The 18,817-nt window shown below is 50.3% G+C and overlaps 1 protein-coding gene across 1 annotated transcript; it reads left to right on the forward strand.

Annotated features, from left to right (window-relative positions):
* The first annotated feature begins 664 nt into the window (after window positions 1-664).
* On the forward strand, window positions 665-16,172 carry LACTBL1 (lactamase beta like 1). The gene is made up of 6 exons (XM_044938131.2): window positions 665-860; window positions 3,353-3,462; window positions 7,072-7,229; window positions 8,696-8,934; window positions 12,448-12,553; window positions 14,056-16,172. Exons 1-6 carry the CDS (start codon window positions 812-814, stop codon window positions 15,035-15,037), a joined length of 1,644 nt encoding a protein of 547 aa, XP_044794066.2. The 5' UTR covers window positions 665-811; the 3' UTR covers window positions 15,038-16,172.
* Window positions 16,173-18,817: the final 2,645 nt, after the last annotated feature.

An 18,817-nucleotide genomic window follows, 5' to 3' on the forward strand; every position in this document is an offset into this window, starting at 1 on the left:
TGGCTGCACTGGGTCTCAGTTGCAGTACACAGGTTCTTTCAGTTGCGGCATGTGGGATTTAGTTCCCCACCTAGGGATCGAACCCCATCGCACTGATAATCGTAGAACAACTGCTGTCCTAGAGAGAGAGCTGGATTTGCACTGCAGTGGAGGCTTAGGCTGAGTGCCCTTGGAGGGATCTGGGTGAAGATAGCTGGGGAAGGCTTCATGGAGGAGGTGGCATTTCAGCTGGTCTTAGATATCTCGCTAAATGCACAGGAGAGAGAGGGCATGCCCAGCAGAGGAAACAGGCTAGGCACAGGCACAGAGGTCTGTGGGGCAGAACTGTCGAAGGGGCAGTACTGGGGAGGTGCTTGGTTTTACAGGTGCGAAACTCACCCCAAGCTGTAGGCTCCTCTGATGTCTGGGTGAACCTAAGGTATAGGACTCATTTGAAAAGACCCTGATGCTGGGAAAGATTGAGGGCAGGAGGAGAAGGGGACGACAGAGGATGAGATAGCTGGATGGCATCACTGACTCAATGGACGTAAGTTTTGGTAGACTCTGGGAGTTGGTGATGGAAGGGGAGGCCTGGCACGCTGTGGTTCATGGGGTTGCAAAGAGTCAGACATGACTGAGCAACTGAACTGAACTGAAGGCATAGGAAGGGCCAGGCCGGGGGAGTCCCTCTCTCCTCCCGGTTGCTGACCCCCTGTGTGGGCCTGATTCGCCCTTCCCCTTCCAGGCTGGCCGGCAGCTCAGTCTGCTGAAGGTGAAGAAGAAGTGGCTCTTGCCGGCTTCCTGCAGCTTTTTCTTCGTGCTCTCTGCGCTCATGACCGGCTGCTTCCTGTGGCAGTATTACCTCCCCAAGCTGAAGACCGGTGAGTGCCAAGCCTCCTTGAGTTGCCCCCCGTCCCTGGAGGTCCCTGTGGGCTTTGGGCCGCCACTGCTGACCTGAGGGAGGACCACAGATTCAGACTGAGGAGCTCTGGCCTCCATGCGGACTCTAGCGCTCATGAACTGTGCGCCTTTGGGCCGGTCGTGTGCTCCTTCTGTGCCTCGATGCCCTTCTGTGTAACCTGAGGATCCTAACGCCCCTGGGGTTTTCTTAAGCCACCGACTCTTGGGGGCATAAAACTCAGGGTCTGCCCCCCCCATAAAGTGTAGGGTTTCTCTTGCTCTGCCTTCAGCCCCCAGGGTGGAATCTCCAGGCTCTACCTCCCTTTAAAGGCACTCCTCCAGCTTCAGCTAAGACCTTGGGAGGAACACGTGCCGGTGTACATGGACAGCAACTGCCATCTCTTGACTCTGCATCGTGGGCTGGTTAAGGCTCAGCAAATGAACCTCCAGGGCAGGTAACATCCTGGCCCTCTGTTGCTATAGCAACCCCTGGGCCCATCGGCCTGCTGGGATCCCGGATGGTCCAGAGTCCCAGGTCTCTGCTGCAGTTGGGGAGAATGTCTCTCTGTTTCTCTGAGTCATCCTGTGTTACAGATGCCAATGGCTCAACAAGGTGGCTTGGGCTCCCAGAATCCTGCAGATTTTTGCAGAAATGCCTTCTTTTATTTTCCTGCCAGCTTCTTCCTCTCCCAGCCAACCCTTTCTTTCTAGAGTAAATTCCTTTATCAAGGGCTTCTTAGTCCCTCTAGCAAACAGTCCCCAAGTGGGTAGGTTGGCCTGTTCTCCAGGGCTGTGCTTCTCAAACTATCAAACTACCAATTTGTGGCAGACCAGCCTTATGAAATAAATTAAAAAATGAATTATATTAGGGAAATAAATGAAAAAGAAAGACTGCAAAATAGAAGCCCAGGTTTTCAGTAATTAGTTTCAACATTCACAAGATTACTCTGAGAAACTGCTATAAAAGTTTCTAAATGTTTTCTTTCCAATTTTGTACGTAATTTGTCACAAATGGGAAACACTTTATGGAACTCTCCTGGGTCCACTGACTACAGTGATCTGCGTCCTCATCCTCACATAGGCATCACCTGAGAGGTTGTTATTAATAACAATGCGGATGAAGTCGTTGAGAGATCTTCTGTAGGGTTTGTGATTTTCCTGCTTGGGACCATGTCATCTGATGCTGGGTAACAAACCACCTAAACCCACTGGCTTCAAACAGAGTGATTGATCATTTCTTGTGATTCTGTGCACTGGCTGGCAGTTCTCTTGCTGGTCTAACCTGGGTTCTCCAATGCAAGCAAGTTCAGTGGACCTCTCCCCCATGTGGATTTTCCCTCTCAAGGTCCCTATCCCAGGCTTGTCCACGAGAGGGAAGTGTTCCAAAGCAGCAAAGGCGGATTAAGGTCTAGCTTTGGGAGGTGCACAATCAATTCAACCTCATTCTTTCGGCCAAAACAAGTCACACAGCCCCTCTGATTCAGGAGGTGGGAGGGTCTCAAGCGCTTGTGGCCACAGTGAACCTCCATCAGGGAGCCTTCTCCCAGTTCTGGGTGGTCTTGGGAGGCAGTGGAAGGTTTATTTAAGTGAACCTTTTTTTTTTGAAGCACCTCACCAGACACAAGACCTGCTGGGACATTAAAAAAAATAATAATTTTTATTGTTTTTTGGCTTCTTTATACAGTATGCAGAGTCTTTGTTCCCCAATCAGGGCTTGAACCTGCGCCTGCTGCAGTGGAAGAGCAGTCTTAACCACTGGACCACCAGGGAAGTCCCTAGAAGGTTTAGGAAAAGGTGGTTCTTATACTCTTGGGGGGCTCTCACACTCTTACCACCCCACACCGTCCTTAAAGAATGCGGGGAGGTCTGGGGGCCGTAGAGATGGTCTCAAGCCCGAATCCTGCCCTGCAAACTTCCATACCTTCCCTCTGAAGGTGCAAGGAAGCATACGCCAGGACAAAAGCAGGATGGGACTCAAACCCGGATGCCCGGATGCACTGCTTTGGGGATGGAATGAGTCCTTCCTGGTGGTTTAAGCCTGGAGCCTCAGCAGGGCCCTGAATCCACTTCTCCATTCAGATATATAATCAGAGCTGGAGAAAGGGAGACAGATCGAGATGTTGCTGTGGCTGCCCCTTGGAGTTGGGACCTAAGTCTGCTGACTATACAGAGGGAGGAGGCTGGATATATGAGACAGAAGGGCTGCCAATGGGCACCTGTGGCCTGACTGGTCTCTCGAAGGCCAAGCTGCAGGTGGTGAGTGTGGGACTGTGCTGTCTCCTCCCAGGCAGGCTCTGCCCTTTGCCCTTGACTGCCCAGGGCTGGTACCTTGTGGTGAGAGGGAGCCAGCTTGGAGGGCTGGCCCTAGGGCATGAGCCTGGCACTTGCTGCCACCTTCCCCCGTCTTCAACGATGACCCCTAGACTCCTATCCTGATCTCTGTCCTTCACTCATTTTGTGATGTTCCCTCCAGGTTCCTTGGGACCAGAGGTGACCTCTGCCCCTGTGAGGATGTGTCCCCAGCACCCTGAGCCTGTGCCCCTGGCCCACCCCCTCCCCGTGTTGAAGGAGGCCCTGGAAAAGGTCAGTGATGGCCCAGAAGAGAACTGACCGTGGGCTAGACCAGGCTGAGGAGGGGGAGGGCATGCCCTCCACACTGGTGGTTGCATCCATTCATTCAACATACAATTCTCGAGCACTCACTCTGTCCTACATACCAGTGGTATGGCAGAAAGAAGACACTGTCCTGCTCTGAAGGAGCTACTAGTCTGGAGTGAAGAGAACAGTCGATATAATAAACATTTATTACAAGAGCAAGAGTCAGGACAGGGCAAGTTTAGGGGTCACAGGACTTGGAGTTACGGAAGGCTTCTGGAGGAAGTGGTGTCTAAACTGAGAGCTGAGCAGGTAGGAGATACCCAGAGGATATGTGTGTATATAGTAAGGGAGCTTGGGGGTGTGAAGCGTGTGCTCCAGATAGAGGGAACAGCATGTGCAAAGGCCCAGAGGCAGCAGAGTCAGTAAGAGACACACGTAGAGAATTACGAGGAAATTCAGTCTAGTGGGGGCCATAACTGGAGGTGGAGAAAAATGAGGTGGGGAGGATCACAGAGCCATTGTAATGTGATTAAAGACACTCCATGAAATTAAAAGACGCTTGCTCCTTGGAAAAAAAGCTATGACAAACCTAGACAGTGTATTAAAAAGTAGAGATGTTGCTTTGCCAACAAAGGTCCATCTAGTCGAAGCTATGGCTTTTCCAGTAGTCATGTATAGATGTGAGAGTTGAACCATAACGAAGTCTGAGCACCGAAGAATTGATGCTTTCTAATTATGGGGCTGGAGAAGACTCTTGAGAGTTCCTTGGACTGCAAGGAGATCAAACCAGTCAGTCCTAAAGGAAATCAACCCTGAATTCTCATTGGAAGGACTGATGCTGTAGCTGAAGCTACAATATTTTGGCCACCTGATGTGAAGAGCCAACTCATTGGAAAAGACCTTGATGCTGGGAAAGATGGAACACAAAAGGAGAAGGGGGTGGCAGAGGATGAGATAGATAGCATCACCGACTCAATAGACATGAATTTGAGCAAACTCTGGGAGATAGTGAAGGACAGGGGAGCCTGGTGTGCTGCAGTCCATGGGGTTGTAAAGAGTTGGACACAACTCAGCAACGAACAAGAACAAGAACAACCCCACATTACACTTACCATTGCAGGATGGCCGACACTAGAGGGCGCTGTCAGTTAGGTCTAGCCTGTGCCATCGAGCCCCCACTCACTTGGGTCACACATCTTCAAGCAGTCAGTTCAGTTGCTCAGTCGTGTCCGCTCTTTGCAACCCCATGGACTGCAGCACGCCAGGCCTCCCTGTCCATCACCAACTCCCGGAGCTTGCTCAAACTCATGTCCATCCAGTCGGTGATGCCATCCAACTATCTCATCCTCTGTCGCCCCCTTTTCCTCCTGCCCTTCATTCTTTCCCAGCATCTGGGTCTTTTCCAATGAGTCAGCATTTCGCATCAGGTGGCCAAAGTATTGGAGCTTCAGCTTCAGCATCATCCTTCTGACGAATATTCAGGAGTGATTTCCTTTATGATGGACTGGTTTGATCTCACCTTAACAGACATAAAGATCAGAAAGTAGAATCTAGAAAAATGATACAGACGAACTAATTTGCAAAGCAGAAATAGAGATATAGACTTTGAGTACAAACCAAACATATGGATACCAAGGAGGATAAAGGGGATGGGATGAACAGGGAGACTGGCATTGGCATATATACTCTACTATGTGTAAAATAGATAAGTAGTGAAAACCTACTGTATAGCACAGGGAACTCTACTCAGTGCTCTGCGGTGACCTAAATGGGAAGGAAATGCAAAAAAGAGGGAATATATGTATACATATGGAGAAGGACATGGCAACCCACTCCAGTGTTCTTGCCTGGAGGATCCCAGGGACGGGGGAGCCTGGTGGGCTGCCGTCTATGGGGTCGCACAGAGCCAGACACGACTGAAGCAACTTAGCAGCAGCCCCATGTATAGGTATGGCTGATTTACTTTGCTGTACCGCAGAAACTAACCCAACATTGTAAAGCAACTATACCCTAATAAAAATTTTTTTTAAAAAAGGAGTGTATATGCAGCAGTCTGGGGTGGTGGCAGTGGGGAAGGGTTTGAAATTAGGTCTGTGGGACAGATGAAGGAAAGGAGGGTGGCGTGTTCATGTAAGAGCAGGCGTGGGCCAGCGCAGAGAGACACAATCCCTGCCTGCAAATACACAAGAAGCTTTTGTGAGGGAGACAGAGCAGAAGGCTGCTATTTGCCTCCCAGGGGTGATACTAATTAGAAACAATACAGCAACAATAATAACTGTAGCTGCCTTCTCGTGAGAACCTGGCAAATGCCTTGCAGCCTGCTAACTTCCCTTTGTGTTATCACCTTGTGAAGCCCTAGCCAAAGAGGAGGAAACTGCAGCAAAGTTAGCACAGGTGGACTTCCCGGGTGGTCCAGTGGTGAAGAATCCGCCTGCCAATGCAGGAGACATGGTCCTGGAAGACCCCACAGGCCCGGGAGCAACAGAGCCCATGTGACTAGAGCCCATCCTCCCCAACTAGAGAGGCCGCCTCAGTGAGAAGCCGGAGCACCGCAACTAGAGAAAGCCCGCCCGGCCACAGGGACCCAGTGCAGCCAAAAATACATAAATTAGAGGAAAAGTTAGTCCAGGGGTGGAAACTATAGGTAGACTGAACTCAGTTCAGGAGATGTCAGATCTCTTGGCCAGGAGATGCTGGAATGAGCATGGGGTTCCAATCCCGATTTCCCCCAGCCATGAGCCACTGGGGCAAGTCGCTTCATATCTCAGATTTTCTCACCTGTAAAGTGGGGCGGAAATCAGCACTGACTTATTATGAGGATTAAGTGAGACAAGGTATGAACATCATTTTGTATTGTGTCTGACACATTCTAAATGTCCAGTAAGTGTTAGCAGTTAATCATCATTAAACTTCATCACCGAAAATAATGAAGTATTAATATTTCCAACAAATGTTCAAAGAGAGCGTTAGGGGCCCTCTACAAATACTGAATTCTCCAATGCTAGGGGTCAGACGAGCCTTTTGCTGTTGTTTAGTTGCTGAGTTGTATCCGACTCCTTGTGACTCCATGGACTGCTCTGTCCGTGGGATTTCCCAAGAATACTGGAGTGGGCTGCCATTTTCTTCTCCAGGGGATCTTTCCGACCCAGGGCTCGAACCCACATCTCCTGCACTGCAGGCAGATTCTTTATTGCTGAGCCACCAGGGAAAGCCCTGGATGAGGCCTACTGAAGGCTTTCTAGGGCATCAGACAAGGGTTTGGTTAGATCAGTGGTCTTAACCCCTCCTTCCTCTTATATTTCCAAGGAAATATTTCTTTGAACGAAAGTCTTATGAGGAAATCTTACATACAAAACAGATTCCAGGGGATCTGCTCTGATTGCAGCTGGGTGGTGGCCAACCCCACGGGATATCGTTTGACAGCCTGAGGTCTGGAGGCTCACTAGGGCTCCCTTCCAGCCACTGGCGGGGAGAACAGAGGGGAGCGAGACAGGGCGTGCTGTGTGCAGGGGGTGGCGCTGTGTGCAGGGGGTGGAAGGGCCCGGTGGGGAGAAGGACACGTGTGCTCTAAGCCGCCCGCTCCTCTCTCCCCAGGTGGGCTGGACCCTCCGCCAGGCCCTGTCTGCCCCGGGCCTGGCTGCCATGTCTGCAGTTGTGATCCACAATGACACCGTGCTCTGGACTGGGAACTTCGGGAAGAAGAATGGTTCAGACCCAGCTTCTGGGCCCCCCAACGAGTACACCATGTACCGGTCAGCTGGGAGACCACCAGGGTCTGTGGTGGGGCCGAGGGATGGGACGACGAGGGGGACTTGGGAGGCAGGAGGACTCATGAGAATTATGACTGGGTGGGGGGGGTGGTGCGGATCTGAGCTACCAGGGCCCTTTCTTAAGTCTTGGCAATTTCATAGACGAGGAGACTGAGGTCCAGAGTGGACCAGTGAGTGCCTAACATCACACCACAGGGTAACAGGTCAGGAAGGAATCCCTTCTGGAGAGTCCTTAGCCCCAAAGCTCCCAAACTAGAAAAGACCCCCTTGTGTTCCACCCTACCCACCTCTATGTGACACAAAGGAGCTATAACCAGTTCCTGGGTCCTCCAGCCAGGTTTCAGACAGCCAGCAGCAGTGGCCCGGATGGAAGCAACTTGGGACACACCCGCAGTCTCCCCTCCCGGGTGCTGCCTGTAGGATCCTCGGCCCTCACAGCGCGAAGTGAATACATTTGCTGCCAGGGTTACTTGGGAGGATTACAGGGGTTCCAGTCAGGCTGCAGCTGCTATGTGCCAGCCAGGGGGCAACAATTATATTTGCTATCACCTATTGAGGGCTTCTCTGGTAGCTTAATGATAAAGAATCTGCTTGCCAAGCAGAAGACACGGGTTTGATCCTTGGGTCAGGAAGATCCCACTGAGAAGGAAATGGCAATCCACTCCAGTATTCTTGTCTGGGAAATCCCACGGACACAGGAGCCTAGTGGGCTACAGTCCATGGGGTCTCAGGTTGGACATGACTGAGCGACTAAACAACAAGAAATCACCTACTGGGCACTTACTACCTGCCAGGTATGTTGCTAAGCACCTTGCATGCATAATCTTGTTCAAACCTTTCTAAAATCCATGAAACAAGACAATGAAATTACATCTCAGAAAAGTCTAGTATTTTTTCCAAGGCAACTCAGCTGGCGAGAGACAGAGGTATGATCCCAACCCGGGTCTGTCCCAGAGTGGGGAGTTCCTGGTGAGGGCCTGGTGTCGGGGAGATACTCATGGTGTCCATCTGGCCCTGCCTAATTGCCTGTGCTATGTTCTCAAGCATCTCGATGGCATTCCACAGAGGCTTGTGGATTTCCACCTGAAACGGTGAATACGGGTGGGATCAGTGCTTTCCTGGGCTTGTCAGCTGGCTCAGTGGGTAAAGAATCTGGCTGCAACGCAGGAGATGCAGAAGACACAAGTTTGATCCCTGGGTCAGGAAGATCCCCTGGTGGAGGGTATGGCAACCCACCCCAGTATTCTTGCCTGGAGAAGCCCATGGAGAGAGGAGCCTGGCAGGCTACAGCCCATGGGGTCACAAAGAGACTCGACTGAAGCGGCTGAGCTCACATACACACAACGCTTTCCTGATTATTCCAGAAAGTCGGAGGCTGGGGGTACAGGGTGGAGGTGGGTTGTGGAGCCAATGATGCCCACTGCACCCTTGTGCCTCTCATTGTCCAGGATCTCCAGCGTCTCCAAGATCTTTCCTGTCCTGATGCTGTACCGCCTATGGGAAGAGGGCATCGTGGCCTCTCTAGATGACCCTCTGGAGCGGTATGCCAGCGCCTTCACCATTAACAACCCGTTGGGTATGGCATCAGCCTCCCAACAAAGGAGTCTGGTGGATGGGCTGGAGGAGGTGGGCCCAGCCTCAAGGCCTTCACCCGTCACCCTCCGAAGGATGGCCAGCCAGCTGTCAGGTGAGTGGCTCTGAACTTGATCTGCTGCTGCTGCTGCTAAGTCACTTCAGTCGTGTCCAACTCTGTGCGACCCCATAGACCGCAGCCCACCAGGCTGCCCCGTCCCTGGGATTCTCCAGGCAAGAACACTGGAGTGGGTTGCCATTTCCTTCTCCAATGCATGAAAGTGAAAGTGAAGTCGCTCAGTCGTGTCTGACTCTTCGCGACCCCGTGGACTACAGCCTACCAGGCTCCTCCGTCCATGGGATTTTCCAGGCAAGAGTACTGGAGCAGAGTTGCCATTGCCTTCTCCAATGATCTAGCTTAGCCCAAACCATTTCAGGTGGGGGCACCAAGAAGCATGTTCTCACCCAGCCAGGCTAGGCCCACTCTCTGCTCTGTTTCCACATGTAATGTACATATCATACAACATATATACATATACACATATATTATGTGTGTATGTCTATGTATATATATGAATGTGCATCACGTATCTTTGGAAGGAAAGTAGAAATTAAACCATTGGTTTGCCTCCAGGGAGAGGAACTTGGTGGCTGGGGAGAAGAGGCGGGGGGGTGGGGATCATTTTTCATTTTCACCACCCTTTGGTGTCTTTGGGATTTTGAATCATGTAAATGAATTATTTATTAAAAACTACATAAAATGAATAATGATAAAAGATGTCCTAACAAGACAAGATGAAGTCTCTATGGTGGAAGGGCAAGGGCAGGCTGGGATGCTGGAAGACAAAAGCCAGTGGACAGGAATTGGGGAGGAATGGGTGGGAGGGAGTCTGTGATCTGTGGCGACTGCCCCAGCCAAGGGGAGAAGGCAGGCACCACATGCACCACCCCGAAATGCCTTCTATTGTTCAAATTTTCAGTCATCAACCCATCTAGATGGTAGGAATGCATCACAAGTGCCTACTATTTCATCATTTGACAAAGTGTGTTCAGGCCTGAGGTCTCAATCTATGGACATGGCTGGTTTTCGCTCCCATTAGCAGAGGGTGAACCTGAGGCTCAGTCAGAGAATGGAACCTCCTGAAATTGCCTAGGCAGGAGAGGATCAGGGGAGGGTGGCCCAGTGGCTAAGGGCACAAGCACTGAAATTCCAGCTCTGCCTCCTAGCTGTGTGATCTAGGGCAAGTCATGTAACCTCTCTGAGCCTTGTTTTTCTCCTTGTAAAATGACTAGTTTGTGCTATTTTGGGGAATTAAGTGTGCTAATGAATGTCAAGCACTTAGCTGACAGCAGGTACTTTTCAAAGTAGCTCTGGTTATTACAGTCAGGGGTAGACCTAGGTTTATTGGGGCCTGATGCAATTCTGGGGTCCTTTTAAAAATATTCCTGATAGCTCAGTTGGTAAAGAATCTGCCTGCAATGCAGGAGACTCCGGTTCGATTCCTGGGTCAAGAAGATCTGCTGGAGAAGGGATAGGCTACCCACTCCAGTAAGCTTGGGCTTCCCCTGAGGTTCAGCTGGTAAAGAATCTGCCTGCAATGCAGGAGATCTGGGTTCGATCCCTGGGTTGGGAAGATCCCCTGGAGAAGGACAAGTCTAACCCAATTCCAGTATTCTGGCCTGGAGAAATCCCTGGACTGCATAGTCCATGGGGTTGTGAAGAGTGGGACACAACTGAGCGACTTTCACTTTCACAATATTATAAATTCAAACTTAGATACAGGCCTTGGAAGGGGTCAGTCAGGCTTTTGCTCCATGAACCTCCTGTTAAATCCACGCCTGGTTATAACCCGAACCTAGGGCTCCCTCTAGGGGTACATTGTGGACTTTTCATCTATAGCCAAGGAACCCAGCACAGGGCTCCATGTTTGCGGTCATTTTAAAAATGCCCTACATGTCTTTTCTCAGTCCCGAAGGGACCAGCTGACCACAGGGCTGCCTGGATAACTTATAGGCTCCCAGTGTCTTTTATGAGTGACCTTCACCCTAGTCTGGAGCTTTCTTGCATTCTGAGCTTTTCAGGCATTCTTAGTCAGGCCCTGCAACAACTCCCAGGGAGATCAAGGCAGGTGCTTCAGCCCACTTTACAGTGAGCAAATAGAGGCTCAGAGAGGTAAAGCACACGGTTTGTGGTCACACAGCAAGAAGTGCTAGAGTCAGAATTTAAACCCAGGACTTGGGACTTCAGCCCCCAGTTGTTCAGGCCAAGAGCCTGGGAGTTAGTTATCCCTGGAACCTCTCACTCCCATACCCTCCATATCCCTTCCAGTACCAAATTCTGTTGGCTCCACTATCAAAATATGTTCAGAACCCAACCCCTACTCACTTGTCCAATCCACCATCATTTAAACATGGACTTTTGCAAGTCTCCTCACAGGTTTCTCTGTGTTTGCCATTGCCCACCCGCCTCTGCCCCCCAAAGTCTGCTGTCACATAGCAGTCAAGCTACCCCGATATATGTCAGATTATATCATTGCTCTGCTCAAACCCTTTAGCCCCGTCCCAATTAGAGAAGAGACCAAGTCCTTCTAGTATCCTATAGTACCCTACAGGTCTGGTGCCTGCACCTCCAATCTCTCTTATCTCCAAAGCCTCCCCTTTGTCACTCCTCTCCAGCCACGCTGGCTGTTTCCTGCTGATCCTCAAACATTCCCACCTCAGGGCCTTTGCATCTGCCGTTCCCTCTGCCTGAGACATTCTTTCCTCATGAAGTGTGTGGCTCACTTCCTCACCTCTTCCAGGTCTCACCTGCTCAAGGGTTGCTTTCCCTGTGATGCCTTCCTCTGACCACTTTGTATAAAATAACAACCCCTCCTTTCACACATGTAATTATTTCCCTCCATAGCACGAGTATTATTTGCCAGTCTGTCTCCTCTGCTAGAATGCAGACTCCGCATGGGCAGGGACTCTGTGTGGCTCACCCCTGAGTCCCAGCACCCAGAACAGCCTTTGGCACCAAACAGATGCTTGAACACTATTGCTGAGTGAATGGATGGGAAGAATCCTAATCCCGCGAGCCTTCCTGTATTGTCACATCCAAAATCAGAAAACCCCAAGTAGTCAGAGGAGTCAGTTCCACAAGACATATTTGGGCAGCAACCTCAAACATATTAAGGAATCGAAGGTCTATGGTTGATGATAAGCATGCTCAGCATTTTATTCCACTGAATCCTCACACCAGCCCCATGACGGGAATTATTTCCGTCCTGTTACAGATGAGGGGACTCTGGCTCAGAGAGGTTAAGTGCCTTGCCCAACAAAACACTGGCAGGGTACTTCCCTGGTGGTCCAGTGGTTAAGACTCCATACTTCCATTGCAGGGGCATAGGTTTGATCCCTGGTTGGGGAACTAAGGATCCCACATGCTGTAGTGCAGAAACAACAACAACAACCCAAAGGATACAAAACACAGGCAGGATTAGAGTCCATGCTAGAGGCTTTCTTTTTTTTCAAAGCTGATTTTATCGTTATCTTTCAACCCATGGAAGGTGGGGGAGGGGTGCACCCAGCGGCCCCCCCCACCCCACCCTCAGCTGACCCAGCAAATCTGACCATGGCTCCTCCCTAGGGCTACCCCGAAGGCTCCGCTCCACTTCCCTGTTGTGGAGGGGCAGCACCCAGGAGGCCCTGAGCCTGCTCAAGGACGATGTGCTGGTGGCGGATCCAGGAACCAGGTGAGGGGTGAGCCCTGATGCCCCGCCAATGCCAGGAACCTCACAAGGGCACACACCCGTCCTGGGAGACAGCCCGTGTAACCATATCCTAGGTGGTCAGAGCCAGGAAAGACCTCAGGGATGACTGACAACTCCTGTTCCTCATCTGGGGAGACTGAGGCCCATGGACGGATGGCAGAGCAAGGCAGTGGGGGAGCCGGGCCCAGATCCAGCTCTGTTTGAATCTCAAATTCTTTCGATGAATCAACTCAACATTTATCGAGCACCACTGTGCTTGGAATGTGCAAACCTAAGAAACAGCAGCGAACGGATCCACTCCGTGCCTCCTCATGGAGTTTGCATTTTTGCCAGTGAACAGTGAACATTCTTATTGCTAAACAGATAAACAACATAAATACAGCTTTTTTCCAAGTGCTGGAAAATAAACGGGATGCTGATGGGATAGGGAGTGGAAAGCTGGGGTAGCCACTGAACAGAGAAGCTGGGCTCCTGGAGCAGTGGGGCTGTGAGCTGGACAGAGGACAGGGGGCACTCGCCTGCCTCAGATGCCCCCTTCTGGGCCCTGGGCAAGTGCCCTTTTTCCAAATTTGCCCCTCTGCTTCTCCAAATGCTGAACCTCAGGGCCCACCTCTCCTGAGGAAGGAAGGATCTAAGACTTAGCCATCTGTAGGCTAGAGTCCTCCTTCCAGCTCTGACACTAACTTCCTGAGCAAACTTGGAGGAAGCATCTGCTTCTGTGAACTTCACTTCTCTTAAAAAAAGGAGCCTGGGCTAAAGTTCAGGAATGTCTAATAGCATTTGTGCATTTTCACCCATTCCTATGCCTTCCTGAGGCACTATTTTAGAGATTCTGAAACAGCGTCTGCTCTGGGAAAGAAAGTGACGTGAAGTCGCTCAGTCGTGTCCAACTCTTTGTGACCCCATGGACTGTAGCCCACCAGGCTCCTCCGTCCATGGGATTTTCCAGACAAGGATACTGGAGTGGGTTGCCCTTTGGGAAAGAAAAGCGACTCCCTATTGATTATTGGTGTCTGCCATGGCTGGGAAGAAGGGGGTGAGATCTTGCCCCCTAGTTGCTATTCTTGAGCTATATGATCACTATCGTTACTTGCGCCACCCAATCCCAGCAATCTGAGGCTCGTTTTCCTGATATAGTAAATTATACTAACGTGTAAAGTAGATTTGTTTTACCACTTTCCCAGGTGCACTGCTAAGTCTAGGTCTTTGCCAATCTGCTGTGTGACCCTGGGCAATTCTCTGCCTCTCTCTGGGCCTTCCTCTTTCCGGAAGGAAGAATAAATACTGAGCTGTATTCAATGATCTCTGAAGTCTCTGCTAGGTCTGACCATCTCCGATGCCGTGAAGCAGGTTCCTTTCCTGTCCACCCGATGAAATGAAACTCGGAAGGCTTTCAGACAATCCGAGCAGGTGGGAAGGGGTTATCTGGGGCCTGACGATGCCCATCCTAGGCTGCATGCCAGCTTCCACCCTTCCTCTTCCAGATGCCATTACAGCACGCTGGCCTTTTCGCTTCTGGCCCACGTCCTGGCAGCCCACACCGTCCAGGGTGACTACCAGCGCTGGATCTTGGAGAAGGTGCTGGAGCCGCTGGGGATGGCAGACACAGGCTTCGACCTGACGCCTCCTGTGCGTGCCCGGTTGGCAGTGGGCTTTTATGGCAGTGGGCGGCCGGCACCTCTGTACGACCTGGGCTGGTACCGGCCGTCGGGCCAGATGTACTCCACCACCGCTGACCTGGCCAAGCTGTCCATGGTGCTCCTGGGCGGCGGGCCCCAGCGGCTCCTGCGGCCGGACGCGTCCAAGACGCTGCTGGCGCCGCTGCTGGCCTGCCCGGGCGCCTACTTCGCCAACGAGACGGGCACGCCGTGGGAGTTCCATGCACAGCGGGGCTACCGCGTGGTGCGCAAGGACGGCGAGCTGGACGGCTACGCTGCCACCTTCTCCCTGGTGCCGCCGCTGCGCCTGGGTCTCACGCTGCTCCTGGCCGGGCCGCGGCCGCCCGGGCCCGACCTCGTGGCGCAGGCCTACGACGTGCTCCTGCCGGCCATGGAGAGGGCCCTGAGGGGGGCCGAGCTCAGCCCGGCGCCGCCGCCCAGCACGCGCCCCTTCACTGGCTACTTCACCTTCTCTAACTTGACCTTCTACGACGTGCGCCCCGGGCCGGCGGGCGAGCTGCGCCTGCGCCAGTTCGGGCCCCGCGTGGAGGCGCTGGTGCCCGCCGCGTTCCGCACGCTCACGCTGCGCCACGTGCGCGGCCGCGTCTTCCAGCTGCACGTGGCCCGCGAGTTCCCGTGCGCCCTGCCGCTCGGTGACTCCTGGCTGTCCCTGGAGGCCCAGCACGGGCAGCTGGTCAACTTCTACCCCTTGGACCGCCACGGGCTGTCCCCGGGCTTCGACGTGCCGGGCCTCAACACGTACAGGGTGTTGCGGCTGTCGCACAAGCCGGTGTTCAAGACCCAGTGACCCTGGACTCCGTTTTCCCTGCTGTTGCCTCCCAGCTGTCCAACCTAGTTTTGCAAAGTAAGGCTGCATGAAGGTTTGCTGGAGAACCCGAGGAGTTGGCAGCGTGGGGTAGGGCAGTGCCCCTCAACGTTGTGGTCCGTGGACCACTGCCGCTTGCCAGCTGTTAAGTTATCTGTGGGAGAGGAAGAGTTAGGTAAGCATTTAGAAACTGTAATAGCGAGTTGACAGAGTACTTTTGTGTGTGTGTGTGGAATCTGAGACAGAGTATCATTGTATCTTTTAAAAATCAACCTTATAGAGTTATAATTTTATGTAAAAGGAAATGAACACATTATCAGGGTACAGTTTGATTTTGACAGATATGTATACCCATCCCCACAATCAAGATAATAGAAAATTTTCATCACTTGCCCAAACATCCCTCCTACTGCTTTGCAGTCAGCTTCCTTCCCTGCTCCCAGCCCTGGGCAACTACTGATCGACTGTGTCACTTTACATTAGTTTTAGCCTGGAATTTCGTATAAGTGGAATCACAGAGGGTAATCTTTCGTGTCTGCCTGCTTTTGCTCAGCAGGATGTGTTTGAGGTTCATTCATGTCTTTGTGTATATCAATATTTTGCTTCTTTTCATTGCTGAATAGTATTGGGTTGTACAGATATGCCACAATTGGTTTATCCTTTCATCTTTCTATGGGTATTTGGCTTGTTTCTAGATTGGGGCTTTATGAAACAGCATTCCTGTATAAGTCTGTTTTTGTGAATACATGCTTTCATATCTCTTGGGTAAATATCTAGGTGTGACTGCCATGCAGTTTTATAAAGCACTGGTACCATTTTATGTTCCCACCAGCGATGTCTCCACATCTTTGCTACCACTTAGCATTGTCAGCCTTTTCAGTCTTAGTCACGCTAGCGGTAGTAGTTGTGAAGTCTTCTCTCACCGTAGTTTTAATTGCATTGTATTTATCATATTGTAAAAGTTCTCCAAATGTTGTGGATAGAAGTCCTTTGTCAGATACAAATATTGCAAAGATTTCCTCCCAGTCTTTGGCTTGCGTTTTCCTTTTCTTAATGATGTCTTTTGAAGAGCAGAAGTTATAAAATTTTAATAAATTTTATGCCTGATGAATCTGAATGAATACGGAATCTGGGCTTGCCTTTCCTTTTAACAATTAAGCATTTACTTTTGAGAAAATTGTAGAGTCACATGCAGTTGTAAGAAATAATCAGCGTACTCTTCACCCAGTTTTCTCCCATGGAAACATCTGGCACAACTAGGGTTCAGTATCACATGCAAGTTATTGACATTGATGCCATCAAGATACAGAGCCTTTCCATCAGCTCCAGAATCCCTCCTGTTGCCGTTTCTGCTCACACCCACTTGTTTACCAGTGCACCCTGCCCTTAACACCTGGCGACCCCGGCAACGTTTCTATAATTTTGTCATCTCAGGAATATTATATAACAGGAAATAGAGATGGAGAGGTAGAGAATGGAAGTGTGGACCCAGCAGGGGAAGGAGAGAGTGGGACAAACAGAGAGGGGCATTGACATAGATACACCACCGTGTATGAACTAGCTGGTGGGAAGCTGCTGCTTACAGCCCAGGGAGCTCTGCTCAGCGCTCTGTGATGACCTAGAGGCTGGGGTGGGGGTGGGTGATGGAAGGGAGGCTCAAGAGAGAGGGGAGGGGTGGGATGGGGGGGTGATGGAAGGGAGGCTCAAGAGAGAGGGGAGGGGTGGGATGGGGGGGTGATGGAAGGGAGGCTCAAGAGAGAGGGGAGGGGTGGGATGGGGGGGTGGGTGATGGAAGGGATGCTCAAGAGAGAGGGGATGTATGTAGACTTACAGCTGACTCACGTTGTTGTGCAGCAGAACTAACGCAACACAGTAAGGCAATTGTCCTCCAATTAAAAATTTTAACAAGGAATATTATATAAATGGAGCGATGGAAGAAATTTTCACAAAATGAGGAATGGGGAAGTCATTCTACTTATATTACCTGGTTTAGCTTGAACTTTGTGCTAACTAGAACAGATTGCCTTGTGGCCTAACATACAATGTTGCTTTTCTCTAAGCGGTAAAGAAATGGGTGCATTGTCTAGACCTCAAGAATGTCCGTTTTGGGACTTCCTGGGTGGTCCAGTGGTTAAGAATCTGCCTTCCAATGCAAGAGACCTGGGTTTGATCCCTGGTCGAGGAGCTAAGATCTCACATGTTGTGGGGCAACTAGAGAGCCTGAGTGCTACAATGAAGACCCAGCAAAGCCAAAATAGTAAATAAATAAATGAAAGTTTAAAAAATGTCTGTTTTGAAGACATATTTGCCTCCCTTCCTGGGATGTCAGCGCCACTAGGACTTCAGTAAGTCTCCCTCCCTAGGTGCCCAGGCCATACTAACTTGCTCTTTGTGTGCAAATCTGTATTTTGGGGGATACTTTGAAGGAAGGTACCCCTGTCCTGCTTGATGTTCTTTGTTCTGACAAGAAAAAAAAGTGGTGCTGAAAACATGCTTCTCTGGAGCAGTTTCTCAGATCTGTGAGGCTGTCTCCTGGGCTTTGGTTCTCAGTTTGACTTGATTAAAACTCTCCTTTACTCTTCTTACATGTTGGTTATTGATTATTTCCACAGAGACGAGTCATACAGTATGTAGTCTTTGGGGATTCTTTTTCCACACTCAGCCCAATTCTCTGGAGATTCATTCAAATTGTTGCAAGTATCAAAAGTTTGTTTCTTTGTGTCACAGAGCGGTGCTTGCATAGAATAGATGCACCGCAGTTTATTTAACCATTCACTTGGTGAAGGACATCAGGGTTGTTTCCAGTTTTAATCTATTAGGAATAAAGCTGCTTGGAACATTTGTTTACATGTAGTTGTCTGCATGTAAGTCTATTTCTCTGGCATAAATGCCCAGGAGGGCAACTGAAGGTTGAATGATGCCTTTTTTTTTTTTTTTAATTGCCAAAGTGTTCTCTGGAGTGGTTGTACCATTTTATATTCTGGCCAGCACTGTATGAGTGATCTGGTTTCTGCACATTTTGGCTTGCATTTGGTATTGTCTCTATTTTAACTTATATTTAAAAAAATTTTTATTTATTTATTTTTGGCTGTACTGGGTCTCCGTTGGCTGCGCCTGGGCTTTCTCTAGTTGCGGCGAGTGGGGGCTAACTCTCTAGTTGTGGTGCACGGGGCTTCTCATTGCCATGGCTTCTCTTTCTTGTTGCTGAGCATGGGCTCCAGGGGGCGTGGGCTTCAGTAGTTGTGGTGCAGGGCTTAATTGTTCCACAGCATGTGGGAATCTTCCTGGACCAGGGATCGAACCTGTGTCCCCTGCATTGACAGGTGGATTCTTAACCACCGAACCACCAGGGAAGTCCCTCTGCTGTTGATTTTTAATTTGATTCCACTTTGGTCAGAGAGCACACTTGGTATGATTTCAGTTTGTTTTTTTTTTTAACATTTGTTGAGTTTTTGTGTGTGTGTGTGGCTCAGGATATAGTCTCTTTTGATAGCTGTTCCAAGTGCACTTGAAAAGGATGTATATTCTGCTGTTGTGGGTGGAATGTTATGTAGAGGTCAGTTAGACCTGTTGGTGGTGTTTTCTTCTCTGCCCTCACTCATTTTCCATCTAGCTGTTCTGTCCATTGTTGAGAGAGGGAAGTTGAAGTCTCCAATTACAATGGTGAATTTGTCTATTTCTCTTTTCGATTTGTGATTTTTCATTTTGCATATTTTTGCAGCTTTTCATGTGTGCTCATTAGCTTGAATGCTACATTCGGAT

This window comes from Bubalus bubalis, chromosome 2 (assembly GCF_019923935.1).
Source record: "Bubalus bubalis isolate 160015118507 breed Murrah chromosome 2, NDDB_SH_1, whole genome shotgun sequence".
Lineage (NCBI taxonomy): Eukaryota > Metazoa > Chordata > Mammalia > Artiodactyla > Bovidae > Bubalus > Bubalus bubalis.

What these genes read in the sequence shown, in the direction of transcription:
- LACTBL1 (XM_044938131.2), top strand. Translation starts at nt 812, where the DNA reads ATGACCGGCTGCTTCCTGTGGCAGTATTACCTCCCCAAGCTGAAGACC. An exon ending in CCTCCCCAAGCTGAAGACCG is followed by an intron (nt 861 to 3,352) that starts GTGAGTGCCAAG and finishes TGTTCCCTCCAG; the next exon opens with GTTCCTTGGGACCAGAGGTG. An exon ending in AACGAGTACACCATGTACCG is followed by an intron (nt 7,230 to 8,695) that starts GTCAGCTGGGAG and finishes CTCATTGTCCAG; the next exon opens with GATCTCCAGCGTCTCCAAGA.